At 46.0% G+C, this 16494-nt stretch overlaps 1 protein-coding gene across 9 annotated transcripts; it reads right to left on the reverse strand.

Annotated features, from left to right (window-relative positions):
• Window positions 1-12132: 12132 nt before the first annotated feature.
• LOC147354389 (sialic acid-binding Ig-like lectin 14) lies at window positions 12133-16134 on the reverse strand. Of its 9 annotated transcripts, none has more exons than XM_086353955.1 (7): window positions 15798-16134; window positions 15326-15703; window positions 14830-15075; window positions 14617-14664; window positions 12892-13137; window positions 12653-12788; window positions 12133-12382 (listed from the first exon to the last, which is right to left on the reverse strand). In XM_086353955.1, exons 2-7 carry the CDS (start codon window positions 15579-15581, stop codon window positions 12367-12369), a joined length of 948 nt encoding a protein of 315 aa, XP_086210081.1. In that variant the 5' UTR covers window positions 15582-15703; window positions 15798-16134; the 3' UTR covers window positions 12133-12366. The 9 variants fall into 9 exon arrangements, with proteins under 9 accessions (XP_086210081.1, XP_086210080.1, XP_086210087.1 ...); XM_086353954.1 differs by having other exon boundaries at window positions 14830-15108; window positions 15798-15931; XM_086353961.1 differs by lacking the exon at window positions 14617-14664 and having other exon boundaries at window positions 14830-14940; window positions 15798-15931.
• Window positions 16135-16494: the final 360 nt, after the last annotated feature.

Raw genomic sequence — 16494 nt, forward strand, 5'->3', positions numbered from 1 at the left:
TGGTATTCTGGGGCCAATTCCTACACGTCTGTCATTTCACCCACACCACCCACAAGCAATTCGGAGACACCAGGAGTGCATCCCAGAATTCAATTCAACTCAATCCAACTCAATGTTGACACTGTGTACCTGTAAATAGCATCTCTTCCTACAAGACTTCAGTCCTTCCAGACTGCCCCTCCAGTTTCATATACCTGTTTCACGTCCAGGTTGTCACATGTACACCTGATCTGCTGGTTACACATTGTTCAGTTCAGTTCAATCGCTCAGTCTTGTCTGAGTCCTTGAGACCCCATGGACTGCAGCACACCAGGCCTCCCTGTCCATCACCAATTCCAGGAGTTTACTCAAACTCATGTTCATTGAGTCAGTGATGCCATCCAACCATCTCATCCACTGTGGTCCCCTTCTCCTCCCACTTTCAATCTTTCCCAGCATCAGGGTCTTTTCCAATGAGTCAGTTCTTCACATCAGGTGGCCAAAGTATTGGAGTTTCAGCTTCAACATCAGTCCTTTTAATGAAAACTTAGGACTGATTTCCTTTAGGATGGACTAGTTGGATCTCCTTGCAGTCCAAGGGACCCTCAAGAGTCTTCTCCAACACCACAGTTGAAAAGCATTAATTCTTCGGCACTCAGCTATCTTTATAGTCCAACTCTCACATCCATACAACTCTCACGTCCATTCATGACTACTGGAAAACCATAGCTTTAACTAGACAAAACTTTATTGGCAAAGTAATGTCTCTGCTTTTCAATATGCTGTCTAAGTTGGTCAAAGCGTTTCTTCCAAGGAGCAAGTATCTTTTAATTTCATGGCTGCAGTCACCATCTGCAGTGATTTTGGAGCCCCCCAAAAATAAAGTCTGTCACTGTTTCCCCATCTATTTGCCATGAAGTGATGGGACCAGGTGCCTTGACCTTAGTTTTCTGAATGTTTAGTTTTAAGCCAACTTTTTCACTCTCCTCTTTCACTTTCATCAAAACATTCTTTAGTTCTTCGCTTTCTGCTGTAAGGGTGGTGTTATCTGCATATGTGAGATTGTTGATATTTGTCCCGGCAATGTTGATTCCAGCTTGTGGTTCATCCAGTCCACCATTTCTCATGATGTATTCTGCATATAAGTTAAATAAGCAGGGTGACAATATACAGCCTTGACACACTCCTTTCCTGATTTCGAACCAATCTGTTGTTCTATGTCCAGATCTAACTGTTGATTCTTGACCTGTACACAGATTTCTCAGGAAGCAGGTCAAGTGGTCTGGTATTCCCATCTCTTTAAGAATTTTCCAGAGTTTGTTGTTATCCACACAGTCAAAGGCTTTGGCATAGTAAATAAAGCAGAAGTAGATGTTTATCTGGAACTCTCTTGCTGAGTGCAATTGTGCAGTAGTTTGAGAATTTTTTGGCATTGCCATTCTTTGCAATTGGAATGAAATCTGATATTTTCCAGTCCTGTGGCCACTGCTGAGTTTTCCAAATTTGCTGGCATATTGAGTGTGGCACTTTCACAGCATCATCTTTTAGGATCTGAAATAGCTCAACTGAAATTCCATCACCTCCCCTAGTTTTGTTCATAGTAAGGCCCACTTGACTTCACATTCCAGTATATCTGGCTCTAGGTGAGTGATCACACCATCATGATTATCTGGGTCGTGAAGATCTTTTTTTTTTTTATCATTCTTCTGTGTATTCTTGCCACCTCTTCTTAATATCTTCTGCTTCTGTTAGGTCCATACCATTTCTGTCCTTTATTGTGCCCATCTTTGCATGAAATGTTCCTTTGGTATCTCTAATTTTCTCGAAGAGATCTCTAATCTTTCCCATTCTATTGGTTTCCTCTATTTCTTTGCACTGATCACTGAATAAGGCTTTCTTATCTCTTCTTGCTATTATTTGGGACTCTGCATTCAGACAGGTATATCTTTCCTTTTCTCCTTTGCCTTTCACTTTTCTTCTTTTCTCAGCTATTTGTATGGGCTCCTCAGACAGCCATTTTTGCCTTTTTGCATTTCTTTTTCTTGGGGATTGTCTTGAGCACTGCCTCCTATACATTATCATGAAGCTCCATAGTCCATAGTTCTTAAGGCACTCTGTCTATCAGATCAAATCCCACGAATCTATTTGTCACTTCCACTGTATAATCATAAGGGATTTGATTTAGGTCATACCTGAATGGTCTAGTGGTTTTCCCTACTTTCTTCAATTTAAGTCTGAATTTGGCAATAAGGAGTTCATGATCTGAGCCACAGTCAGCTCCCGGTCTTGTTTTTGCTGATTGTATAGAGCTTCTCCATCTTTGGCTGCTAAGAATATAATCAGTCCTATTTTAGTATTGAGCATCTGGTGATGTCCATGTGTAGAGTCTTCTCTTGTGTTGTTGGAAGAAAGTGTTTGCTATGATCAGTGCATTCTCTTGGCAAAACTCTATTAGCCTTTGCCCTGCTTCATTCTGTACTCAAAGGCCAAATTTTCCTGTTATTCCAGGTGTTTCTTGACTTCCTACTTTTGCATTCCAGTCCCCTATAATGAAAAGGACATCTTTTTTGGATGTTAGTTCTAGAAGGTCTTGTAGGTCTTCATATAACTGTTCAACTTCAGCTTCTTCAGCATTACTGGTTGAGGCATAGACTTGGATTACTGTGATATTGAATGGTTTGCCTTGGCAATGAACAGAGATCATTCTGTCATTTTTGAGGTTGCATCCAAGTACTGCATTTCAGACTCTTTTGTTGACGATGGCTACTCCATTTCTTCTAGGAGATTCTTGCTCACAGTAGTAGATATAATGGTCATGTGAGTTAAATTCACCCATTCCAGTCCATTTTAGTTCACCAATTCCTAGAATGTCAATGTTCACTCTTGCCATCTCCTGTTGACCACTTCCAATTTGCCTTGATTCACGGACCTAACATCCAGGTTCCTATGCAATATCATTCTTTACAGCATTGGACTGTACTTCCATCACCAGCCACATCCACAACTGGGTGTTGTTTTTGCTTTGGCTCTGGCTTTTCGTTCTTTCTGGAATTATTTCTCCACTGATCTCCAGTAACATACTGGCCACCTGCCTACCTGGGGAGTTCATCTTTCAGTGTCCTCTCTTTTTCCCTTTTCACACTGTTCATGGGGTTCTCAAGGCATACTGAAGTGGTTTGGCATTCCTTTCTCCAGTGGACCACGTTTTGTCAGAACTCTCCACCATGACCCATCCGTCTTGGGTAGCTCTACATGGCATGGCTCATAGTTTCATTGCGTTAGACAAGGCTGTGGTCCATGTGATCAGACTGGTTAGTTATCTCCCACTGAAACTCAAAACTGAGTTCTGTTCCTGGAGCCGAAGAATGAATTCCGCAAACAAGAAAACACTCACACAGGCAATATTAATTTCAAAAGATAGAGATACACAGTTCTCAGCATAGACAATGAGAGGATGTGAAGTAACCACAAAGACAGGAATAACAGCAGATTTGCATCTTTATTAGAATTGATCTGTTCTTATTCGGTTTGCTCAGGGCCCGAGGTGTGTGATTTCTGACCAATCAGTTTAAATGTGCCAATGTCCAGTGTGTCATTTTTATGCTTTTCTTGGATCCCCCAGTTTCTGTTTCTCCAGACGTTGTGCTGCCATCTATCGACCCTTTCTGAAGACCCCAGATCATTATTTAAAGACCAAATGCATCTTTAAGAGGTAATGCAGATCCTAATAGAAAATAAAATAACTCAAACAATTGAAGTGGGGACACCTACAACCATTTTTACATTCCAAAAGAGTTACAACTTCCTATCAGTGAAAAATGTATATATCACACTTTTAAAAATATTTATTCATGTATTTACTTATTTTTGGCTGTGCTGGGTCATAGTTGCAGGGAGCAGGGGTCTACACTCCAGTTGTGGTGTTCCCACTGCAGTGGCTTCTCTTGTTGTGGGAGACAGACTCTAGGCCCCCAGGCTTCAGTAGTTGCCGTGTGGGCTCAGTAGTTGGGGCTCACGGACTTGGTTGCTCAAGGACATGTGGAATCTTCCCAGACCAGGGATCAAACCACGATCCCCTGCATTGACAGGTACATTCTTAACCACGGGACCACCAGGGAAGTCCCATGCATAGATTTTTAAAAAACAAATCAACAGTAATATTTTATCGAGGTGGTATTCACATGACATGGAAGTACTAATGACAGCTTTGGATGTGCACACTTTTAGAAGATGAGATAGAGGAAACTAAATGATGTGGGATGATACAGTAATGTGGACCTGGAGCCTCCCTCTTGTGGAGGAAAGAGGAGGTGCTGTTGACAGTTCTAGACCACAGGACAGTGGGAGGAGAACTCGGGAGATGACTCTTGGCCCCACCAGTGTGGGCACCAGACAGACATTCGGGAAAAGGCCTTCTCCTTTTTTTTCTCCAGGAAGGGTGAGTTTTTGCAACATGATACCTAGTATCTGATTGAAGCTATTTCCTGTCCTCAAGGACCATTCTTTCCTGCTATCCCCAATACATACACAAAATACAACTGTATGTAGTGCTGGGGAAATGAAGGAAGATATCTACCAGAAAACATTTTAAAACATTCCCAAGATGGTAATGATAACTCTATATGCAAGACAGCAAAATAGACACAGATGTATAGAACAGTCTTTGGACTCTGTGGGAGAAGGCGAGGGTGGGATGATCTGAGAGAATAAAACTGAAACATGTATATTATCATATATGAAACAGATTGCCAGTCCAGGTTTGATGCATGAGACAGGGTGCTCAGGGCTGGTGCACTGGGATGACCCTGAGGGATGGGATGAGGAGGGAGGTGGGAGGGGGGTTCAGGATGGGGAACACAGGTACACCCATGGCTGATTCATATCAATGTATGGCAAAGACGACTACAATATTGTAAAGTAATTACAATAATCCAACTAAAATAAATAAATAAAACATCCCCATGGATAATTGCATCAAAGAGAATAAAATACTCAAGAATAAATTTCATCAAGGAGAAGAGGCATAAGCCATTGATGAAAGAAACTGAAGAAGACACAAGAAATGGAAAGATATACATGCTCACAGATTAGAAGAATGAATATTGGGAAAATGTCCATTGTACCTTGCAATACAGATTTTATTCAATCCTTATCTAAAATACCCATGGCATTTTGAACAGGGCCAGAACAAATAACCCTCAAATTTTTATGACATCATCAAAGACCTCGAATAGTCAAAATGATCTTGAGAAAGAAGAACAAAGCTTGAAGCATGATACTCTCTGATGTCAACCCTACTACAAAGCTGTAGCAATTGAATACAGTCATTAACACTGTCATCATTGTATATGTTGGCAGATGGTAACTAGGTCCTGTCAGGGTGATCAAATATATTTGGTGGTGCAGCATTCTGTTGTACACCTGAAACTAACATAAATATATATATCATCTGTACTTTAATTTTAAAAAGATATTGAGATATGCAAAGATTCCATAATTGGACAGCCAGCACACTGCATACAAATGAAAACACTGATGAGAGGATCTCATAAAATAATTTTTAGACTCTTGCACAGCAAAGAAGAGAGATAAGAGGGGGAAAGAAAGTCACAAGTCAAAAGACTCACTTGGTAAAGGGACAATTAGAAGTTTGGAATTAACATGCACACACTATTATATATAAAGTAGGTAACCAACAAGGACAAAATATATAGCACAGGGAACATTACTTGGCACCTTGTAGTAAGCTATGATGGAAAACAACCTGAAAAGAATATGTATGTTTTATATATTATATATGGAAAAGAACCTGAATAGAATATATATACATAAAACTGAATCACTTTGCTACACTGTGGAACTAACACAACATTATAAATCCATTAACTTCAATTTTTTAAAATACACATACAGAATAAAGAATTCAAGTTACTTTTTTCTCAAAAAAGACTGCCCAATTTTTATTACTAAATGAGCAAGAAATCAAACAGGAATTTCACCGAAGCAAATATTCAAATGGTTCAACATCATTGCGCGGAAGGGAAATAAATGCAAAGGGCAATGAGATACTACCACAATGGAGTGCAGCGCTGAAAAGTGAGCCTGCAGGCAACGCAAGTGCTCCTGAGGATGTAGAAAGTTCAGAGCCCTCGTATATGATGCTGGGATGGAAATTCACTTGGCTAATCAAGAGAACTCCTTGAGGCTGCCTTCTAGAATTAAATAGATGTCAGCCTTATGACGAAACACGTCCATACCCACCAGGAAAGAAGTGCTGTGCTGCTGTGATCTGCTTGTTCCTTCAGTCATGTCTGGCCCTTTGCGACCCCATAGACTGTATCCCGCCAGACTCCTCTGTCCATGGGGATTCTCCAGGCAAGAATACTGGAAGTCAGTTGCCATGCCCTCCTCCAAGGGATTTCCCCAACGCAGGGGTCAAACCCCAGTCTCTCGCATTGCAGGAGGATTCTTTACCGGTTGAGTCACCAGGGAAGTCCAAGAACACTGGAGTGGGTAGTCTATCCCTTCTCCAGGGGAACTTCCTAACCCAGGAATTGAACTGCGTCTCCAGCATTGCAGGCAGATTCTTTACCAACTGAGCTACCTGGGAAGCCCAGAGAAGGGCTAGCCTTCCTATTTTCATCACAACATTCATATCAAAGTGGTTTTGAAAGAGCCAAAATTGGGAAACAAATGCAATGTCAGAGAGTATTTTAGGCTTGATACATGACTGGAGGTGTAGTCCCACAGAAAATATTATTTGAAAGGCAATAATTATAGCAAAACCAAACAATCCTTGATACATGTAAAAACACTGATAGCCTGAAAAACAAAGTACTGAAACACAGCACACAGTCTGGCTCACAGATCTATCAGGAGAGAAAAAGGAGAGCCTGACACTCAAGGTTGCAAAGCATCTGACCTGCTTTCTCCCAACCACTGTTGTGTCTCTGCTGCTCCTGGATCTTCCTGCCAAGCTGGAGACATAGGTGCCTCTCCCCTCACCCTACAGGCTGTCACACCTCTTAGCACATCACCATCTGAGCTGCCCACCTCCTTCTCTTTACTGTGAGAACTGCTCCTCCCGCTTCCAGTCTCAGCCCAGCCCCCTTCTTTCTGACAATGTAAGCTGACCACCAGGGGGAGGTGGGAAGAATCTGCTTGCTGAAATTTGTGGTATAAGCATGGTGTGTATATACAAACACCTCCATCCAACTGTACTCTTCAGAACTGCAACTTTGCTCAATTTAAGGTAGGCATCAAAAAGAAACAGGAAACCTTCATGGAAACAGATCAACTGAAAATATTGGTGCAATAAGAGATTATTTTGCTTTAAAAAGTCTCAGAGGAAAACCAAATGGTAAGATCGATTTTCATATTTGTATATCACTTAATCGGAGAAGGCAATGGCACCCCACTCCAGTACTCTTGCCTGGAAAATCCCATGGATGGTGGAGCCTGGTAGGCTGCAGTCCATGGGGTCGCTAAGAGTCGGATAGACTGAGCGACTTCACGTTCACTTTTCACTTTCCACTTTCATGCATTGGAGAAGGAAATGGCAACCCACTCCAATGTTCTTGCCTGGAGAATCCCTGGGACGGGGGAGCCTGGTGGGCTGCCGTCTATGGAGTCACACAGAGTCGGACATGACTGAAGTGACTTAGCATAGCATAGCATAGCATATTGCTTAATAAAATGCTTAAATTATAAATGTGATAATTTATTCCAGTTATGAAGAAGTAGGTGACTTGACACCAGAAAGAAAAACTGTGTTACTGATTCTACTCTGTGTGGACCTCCACATTGATAGGAAGTTGAAGACTGGAAACTCAGGTGTTAACCAAATCACTTTTGGGTCATGAGGGGAGAAGGTCACGTAGGGCTTGACATGGAGGGAGAGGATCAGGGCGGGAGGGCGGGTTCAGGCAGGACCAAGAGCAGAAGCAGGTAGTAGATGGTGAGTGGGCTTCAGAAACATGAGGTAATAGTGGGCGGGGCTCGGTGTATTCAATACCCGTATTTTATTTTCTATTCCTTATGATGATTTCACATCTTAAAAATCATGATGGTCCATAAAGGACACTGCCTGCAAGGGTCAACCAAACTCTCAGAAACAGAAAAGGGCTCTAACAAGACCTCGTCCTTCAAATGAAAACCAACCAATCCATACCCCATAATGCCCAATCATCCCCTTTGATCCACCCGCCAGTCCCAAATTCACTATTTCCCTTACCCTAAATCACCCACTACAGACAACAGCTACTGTAGGTCACCCCTTCAACCCAGAGCCCAAAAGAATCATTCGCAGGAGAAGATCCTAAAGAATTCTCCCTTTCCAGCTTTGCCTCCTTCTTTGGGATTGGAATGAAAACTGACATTTTCCAGTCCTGAGGCCACTGCTGAGTTTTCCAAATTTGCTGGCATATTGAGTGTAGCACTTTCACAGCATCATCTTTTAGGATTTGAAATAGCTCCGCTGGAATTCCATCAACTCCACTAGCTTTGTTCATAGTGATGCTTTCTAAGGGCCCACTTGCCTTGCACTCCAAGATGTCTGGCTCTAGTTGATAGATTGCTCCATCATGGTTATCTGGGTCATTAAGATCTTTTTTGTACAGTTCTGTGTATTCTTGCCACCTCTTCTTAATATCTTCTGCTTCTGTTAGGTCCATACCATTTCTGTCCTTTATTGTGCTCACCTTTGCATGAAATGCTCTCTTGGTATCTCTAACTTTCTTGAAGAGATCTCTAGTCTTTCCCATTCTATTGTTTTCCTCCATTTCTTAGCATTCTTCACTAATGAAGGCTTTCTTATCTCTCCTTGCTATTCTTTGGAACTCTGCATTCAGATGTATATCTTTCCTTTTCTCCTTTGCCTTGAGCTTCTCTTCTTTTCTCAGCTATTTGTAAGGCCTCCTCAGACAACCATTCTCCCTTTTTGCATTTAATTTTCTTGGGGATGGTTTTGATCACCGCCCCCTGTACAATGTTATGAATTTCCGTCCATAGTTTTCAGGCCCTCTGTGTATCAAATCTAATCCCTTGAATCTATTTCTCACTTCCACTGTATAATCAGTCATAGGGATTTGATTTAGGTCATATCTGAATGGTCTAGTGGTTTTCTCTGCTTTCTTCAATTTAAGTCTGGTTTTTACAATAAGGAATTCATGATCTGAGCCACAGTCAGCTCCCAGTCTTGCTTTTGCTGACTGTATAGACCTTCTCCATCTTCAGAGGGAAAGAATATAATCAATCTGATTTCAGTATTGACTATCTGGTGATGTCCTTGTGTAGAGTTGTCTCTTGTGTTGTTGGAAGAAGATGTTTGCTATGATCAGTGTGTTCTCTTGGCAAAACTCTGTTAGCCTTTGCCCTGCTTCATTTTGTACTCCAAGACCAAACTTGCCTGTTACTCCAGGTATCTCTTGACTTGCACTTTTGCATTCCAGTCCCTTTTAATGAAAAGGACATCTTTCTTGGTGTTAGTTCTAGAAGATCTTTTAGGTCTTCATAGAACCATTCAACTTCAGCCTCCTCAGCATTACTGGTCGGGGCATAGACTTGGATTACTGTGATATTGAATGGCTTGCCTTAGAAACAAACCGGCATCATTCTGTCAGTTTTGAGATTGCACCAAGTTCTGCATTTTGGACACTTTTGTTGACTATCATGGCTACTCCGTATCTTCAAAGGGATTCTTGACCACAGTAGTAGATGTAATGCTCATCTGAATTAAATTTGCCCATTCCAGTCTATTTTAGTTCACAGATTCCTAAACTGTTGATGTTCACTCTTGCCATCTCCCGTTTAACCACTTCCAATTTACCTTGATTCACGGACCTAACATTCCATGTTCCTATGCAATATCGTTCTTTACAGCATCAGACTTTACTTTCATCCCTGGATACATCCACAATTGGGTATTAGTTTTTGCTTTGGCTCCATCCCTTCATTTTTTCTGGAGTAATTTCTCCCCTCTTCTCCAGCAGCATATTGGGCACCTGCCGATTTGGGGAGTTCATCGTTCAGTGTCCTATCTTTTTGTCTTTGCATATTGTTCATGGGGTTCTCAAGGAAAGAATACCGAAGTGGTTTGCCATTCCCTTCGTCAGAGGACCACATTTTATAGGAACTCTCCCCCAAGTTCCATCCATCTTGCATGGCCCTATAAAGCACGGCTCATAGTTTCATTGAATTAGACAAGGTTGTGATCCACATAATCAGTTTGATTAGTTTTCTGTAACTGGTTTTCATTCTGTCTGCTATCTGCTGGATGAGGATAAGAGACTTGTGCAAGCTTCCTGATGGGAGGGACTGGCTGTGGGTAAAACAGTTAAAGTGTTTGGGTAAACAGTTAAAGCTAAGTTTGGAAAACTCAGCAGTGGGCATAGGACTAGAAAAGGTCAGTTTTCATTCCAATCCCAACGAAGGGCAATGCCAAAGAATGTTCAAATTACCACATAATTGTACTCGTTTCACATGCTAGCAAAGTAACGCTCAAAATTCTCCAAGCTAGGTTTCAACACTATGTGAACTGAGAACTTCCAGATGTTCAAGCTGGATTTAGAAAAGGCAGAATAACCAGAAATCAAATTGCCAACATCGATTGGATCATAGAAAAAGCAAGGGCTTTCCAGAAGAATATCTACTTCTGCTTCACTGACTACGCTAAGGCCTTTGACTTTCGACTTTGTTGTGGATCACAACAAACTGTGGAAAATTCTTCAAGAGATGGGACTACCAGACTACCTTACCTGCCTCTTACAAAATGTGTTTGCAGGTCAAGAAGCAACAGTTAGAACCAAACATGGAACAACAGACTGGTACAAAATTGGGAAAGGAGTACGTTAAGGCTGTATATTGTCACCCTGCTTATTTAATTTATATGCAGAGTACATTACAGAGAAGGCAATGGCACCCCACTCCAGTACTCTTGCCTGGAAAATCCCATGGATGGAGGAGCCTGGTAGGCTGCAGTCCATGGGGTCGCTGAGGGTCAGACATGACTGAGCTACTTCACTTTCATTTTCACTTTCATGCATTGGAGAAGGAAAGGGCAACCCACTCCAGTGTTCTTGCCTGGAGAATCCCAGGGACGGGGGAGCCTGGTGGGCTGCCGTCTATGGGGTTGCACAGAGTCGGACATGACTGAAGTGACTTAGCAGCAGAGTACATTATGCGAAATGGCAGGCTTGATGAAGCACAAGCTGGAATCAAGATTGCTGAGACAAATATCAATAACCTCAAATATGCAGATTACACCATCCTAATGGCAGAAAGAGAGGCGGAACTAAAGAGCCTCTACATGAAGGTGAAAGAGGAGAGTGAAAAAGCTGGCTTAAAAGTCAACATTCAAAAAACTAAGATCACAGCATCTGTTCCCATCACTTCATGGCAAATATATGGGGAAACAATGGAAACAGTGACAGACTTTATTTTTTTGGACTCCAAAATCACTGCAGATGGTGACTGCAGCCATGAAACTAAAAGATGCTTGATCCTTGGAAAAAAGGCTATATTTCCTTCCAAAGCTAGACAGCATATTGAAAAGCAGAGACATTATTTTGCTGATAAAGATCCATCTAGTTAAAGCTACGGTTTCTTCAGTAGTCATGTATGGATGTGAAAGCTGGACTATAAAGAAAGCTGAGCGCCAAAGAAGTGATGCTTTTGAACTGTGGTGTTGGAGAAGATTCTTGGAAGTCCCTTGGACTGCAAGGAGATCCAACCAGTCCATACTAAAGGAAATCAATCCTGAATATTCATTGGAAGGACTGATGCTGAATCTAAAACTCCAATACTTTGGCCACCAGATGCCAAGAGTCAATTCATTAGAAAAGGTCCTGATGCTGTGAAAGATTGAAGATGGAAGGAGAAGGGAACGACATGGTTGGATGGCATCACCAACTCAATGAAAAAGAGTTTGAGCAAGCTCTGAGAGATGGTGAAGGACATAGAAGCCTGGCATGCTGCACTGTAAAGAGTCAAACCAACTGAGAATTGAACGACAACAACAAGCCTTGTCTCTCCAGTGGAAACTCGAAAAAGGCTTCCCCATGCCTGCTCCTGCTCCTTGAGCACAACCTCGTGCTCCCCCCTGGGCCCTGCCCTGATGAGGGACCATGTATTCTTGGAAAATGAAAGTAATAAAAGTCTCTTTTCAATGGAATTTACTCTTTGTCATAACAAAGATACTGTCATAACACAGTCATCTCTACAAATTAAAAAGTTAAAACCCCTGGGTGGAAATGAGACAGATTTGGAATCAAGAGTTTCCAGGGAGAAGCAGACAGTGATGTCCCCACATCTGTCCTCTGGGCTCTGCATCCTCGGGTGAATCTCGTCATGACGGGAGCCAGGCTCAGCCACACCCCTCAGCCCAGGTCCCTAGTGGCCGCCACACCTGCAGAGCCAACAGAGTCTCAGGTCAGAGAAACAGACCCATTTCATTCATTCTGGGCTCTGCCTCAAGGCATGTGCAATCTTAGTTCCCCAACCCCGGATCGAACTCCTGCCCCCTGCAGTGGAAACTCACAGGCTCAACCACTGGACTGACATGGAAGTCCCTGGAGAATCACACAGTTTAGCTCCAGGCAGGACAGGACCGCCCAGCCCCACCGGCAACTCCAGAGCCATTCCCCGGACTTCCCCGCAGGGAGACAGGGGTGCTCACCTGGTGTAGTAGGTCCAGGTGAGGCCATAGGTGAGGAGGAAGCCAGCCCCCATGAGGGCCCCTCTGATCAGGGTGAGGACCAGGGGCCAGGAGCCCTGCTGCTCCTCAGTCTCACAGCTGCAGGGAGGGGGGCTTTCTGGGGAAGGGAGAGGGGGTGAAGCTCAGTCCCCAGACCCAGCCCTCCCAAAGGCACACACCTGCCCAGGCTGCCCGCCCCCAGCACCTGCCCTGCAACTCACTCTGCACAGAGAGGCTGAAGGAAACTTGCTGGGAGCCCAGTGGGTGCTGAGCTTGGCAGGTGACTTCTCCTCCATCTCCGACCCCGACACGGGGTATCTCCAGGACCCCGGGGGCTGAGCGCTGGGAGGGACTCAGGGCTTTTCCCTCCCAGAGCCAGCTCAGCATGGCAGGGGGGTTGCTGTCGGCCACACAGACCAGGCGCAGGAACTGGCCCTCCAGGATGGGCAGTGACGTGCCATTCAGATCTGGGTGAGAGATGCACCGATGAGTGGGTGGAGCCAAGGGCTGTCTCACCCTCGCTCCACCCACTTCCTGATACAGAAAGACTGCCGGGTGACAAGGACCCAGGATGAGCTCACTGAGGCCGATGAGGCAACAGTCCTGGTGCTCTTTGCAGGCTCCCAGAAGAAATGGGAGCTGATCTGAGGGTGGAAGGGAGAGAAGTGGGTGGGAAGCTGACGGGAAGATGTGCCAAGAGAGAGACAGCCTGGAAGATGGGGAGAAAGGCACGTGGTCTGCATCGCGGCAGAGAGGACCTGGAGCAACAGAGACACGATAAGAGTGGGAGAGAGAAGGGAGGGGCAGATGTGCTGGAGCCCTGACAGCAGGACTGAGAGCGCTGGGCTTTGCTTCAAGGTGACGGGCAAGCAGTAGGAGCCTGTGAGAAGGGGAAGCTTCAGTGTCGGTGTGGACTCTCAGGACCCTGCTGGGGCCAGGTGGGGCCCTGGACTGCACATGAGACAGGAGGCGGGGAGGCTGAGGGAGGAGGCTGATCAGTGTGGCCCAGGGTCCAAGACAAGACTGCAGCTGGCTCTGGGGCCAAGGGCATGTAAAGGGGGAAGTGATTTGAGCAGTGAAGCTCTGCAGAAGTCCCTGAGTCATGGGTGCAGCTGGTGAGAAAGGGTGATGGGTAGAGGGCCGTCCAACCACAGCCCGGTTAAGTGGGGGACAGGGTGCAGTTGACAGGCATCAGCAAGAGGTGGTTCTGTGCATGCTCAGTCAAGAGTCATGTCTGACTCTTTGGGACTCTATAATCTGTAACCTGCCAGGCTCCTCTGTTCATTGAATTTTCCAGGCAAGAATACTGGAGTGGGTTGCCATTTCCTGCTCCAGGGAATCATCCCAACCCAGGGTTCCAACCCCTTTCTCCGGCATCTCTTGCATTTCAGGTAGATTTTTACTGTCTGAGCCACCAGGGAAGCCCAGGAAACAGGGGTGGCTCCTGGCAAAGATGGTGAGGGCGCAGGTCATAGGAGATGAGGACAGACAGAACATTTTTTTTACAAAGAGCAGAACATACACAGTAATACAAATCACAGAGACAAAAGTGGAATGCTGGTTCCCAGGGGCTGAAAGGGGAAGGGGGTACGGAGGCTATATCTGATGGGTTTCAAGTTTCAATTCTGCAGAATGGACAGGGTTGTGTGGATGGGTTGCACAACACCCTGCCTAGATGGACTTCCCGCAGCTGGGCTCTACCCTTAAAAGTGGTGAAGATGGTAACTCTGATCTTCTGTGTGGTTTCTCACAGTTAAAACTAAAATTTTAAACAGAATAAAAGGAAAGGGAGCAGGCAAAAGTAATAGTCAATGGATGCGAGACATTGGGGAGAGAGGAGGACAGGTCCGGAAAAGTGAGGGCCTATCTCATCTCCAAGCCCTCAGCCCTGAGCTGGCAGAGACCTGCTGCCATCACAGCCCCAGAGGAGAGACCATCCTTCCTACCTGTCAAGCTTTCCTGAGATATTCTCATGGTCACCAACCGTGGAGCATCTGGGAGGAAGACGGGAGAGGCAGGGAGGCGTCAGTGCTCCACCCCAGGAGCCACCTGAGAGGATTAGCTTTATTCCCCCAATCTCAGCTGGAAAGGGATGCAGGGACGCCACCCGCCTCCTGCCAACACCGCCCCCAGGGACCCCGCCACCCCTCCACACTTACAGGAGACGTTGAGCCGGACGGTTGTCTCCAGGGTCACCTGAGATCCTTGGAGTGTCACCCCACAGGTGAGGTTGGTGCCATGGTCCTGGGGCCTTGGGGTGAGGGTGAGCTCTGAGGAGTGGAGGGTGTCTGGGTTCATGATGTCAACTGCCTCCCCCACCCAGGAGAACAGGAGAGGGTGTCCCTCACCAGATGCTAGTGACAGGGTGCAGGTCAGCTTTGTGGGGCGACCAGCCTCCAGAGGTTCTGGAAACAAGATGTAGGGTTTCCATGGTGGGGCTGAGGAAGAGAGAGGGAAATGCCTGGGCCCCATGAGGGCATGGGGACCCAGAGGAGGACCCTCAGAGGGACCCGTGCTAAAGGCCACAGCTCACTCCCAGTCCTGGGTCTCTTCTGCACTCGCACATCCCAAGACCTGGGGTGGTCCTACGTCCTGTTCCTATTCTAACAGGAAGGTCCCCAGGTCCCAGGGTCCTCTCCTGGGCTCCTGCCATACCTGTCACCTGCAAATTCAGCTTCTTATCTCTGTAACTGTATTTCACATCGTCTCTTTCCACCCGGAAATAGTAGACTCCTGTGTCGCTCATCCTGGCGTCTCTGATGCTCAGGGAGCAGTCATTGTCGCTGGGGTCCCTGAGGAGGCGGAATCGGCCCCGGGTCTCCATCTTCACTCGCCTCTTCGGGTTGTTGGTGGCCACAGGATCACTGTGTGGGCCATCCCCTTCCCGGAACCAATAGATGAAGGGTTCCATAGAGGAATACCAGGAGCTCCAAGGGTAGGAGAAGTTGCAGGGCACGAGGACGCCCAGGCCTGCCTGCACGGTCAGGGATTCCTGCACTCAGAGCCTGTACCCTGGATTCTCCTGCAGGGATTCTGCGGACACGGAGGCTGAGCTGCAGCTGCAGGCCCCTCCCTACCTGAGCCACCCCTCCTCCACCGGTGACCCCCCTCCTCCCACGCCGCTCACCCCCCCACAGCAGGGGCAGCAGGAGCAGCAGGGGCACCATATCCGAGTCCCCCGGGGTCCAAGTCTCTCTGTTGCGGAAGTTAGTGCCCCGAATGTGGGGTGGGAACCAGGAAGCCCCAACAGGAAGTCAGTTGCTGCCAGAACAGAAGGGAAACTCGGAAGCTAAAGGCTGTGGGGTTGGGGTGGGGGCTGCAGTGTCATGCCACCCCTCACCCCCCACCGCCTCCCCATCCCCCCTATACCGCAGGGGGTGATCATGGGACCCCCAGAGTCCCAGAGGCTTCCCCGCACGGGGCTCTGACATGATCGCCTTCCCAGTGATGTTCGCGTCCACCGTGGGTTGCCCAGCCTGCAGCGCCGCAACCAGAAAAGAGAAACGAGATCGGATCCATTCGGAGCCACCCACCCTACAGCAGAAAAACTGGACTTTCAGGAAAAGATATTGAAAATTTTTTCAAATATGTTCCACTAGGGTCAGAAAACAAGCTTCCTGACCCAAATGCAGTGGAGGGCGGAAGCCAGGCAAGAAAGCTGAAGGTGAAAAGCTCCTTTGCCCAGAAGGGTTTTCATGACATGGCAAACAGGGCTGTGGGTCTTCCTGGATCTCAGGGTCTGTTGGACCAGCCCTGGGGCAGAAGACCATGAAAAACGGAGTGGGTAAAGGGAGACGCTTGCTCCATAATTGGGGACCCTAGGC

The sequence above is a fragment of the Bos grunniens genome, chromosome 18, assembly GCF_055505025.1.
Source record: "Bos grunniens cultivar Pamir isolate PY7600 chromosome 18, Bosgru_T2T1.0, whole genome shotgun sequence".
NCBI lineage: Eukaryota > Metazoa > Chordata > Mammalia > Artiodactyla > Bovidae > Bos > Bos grunniens.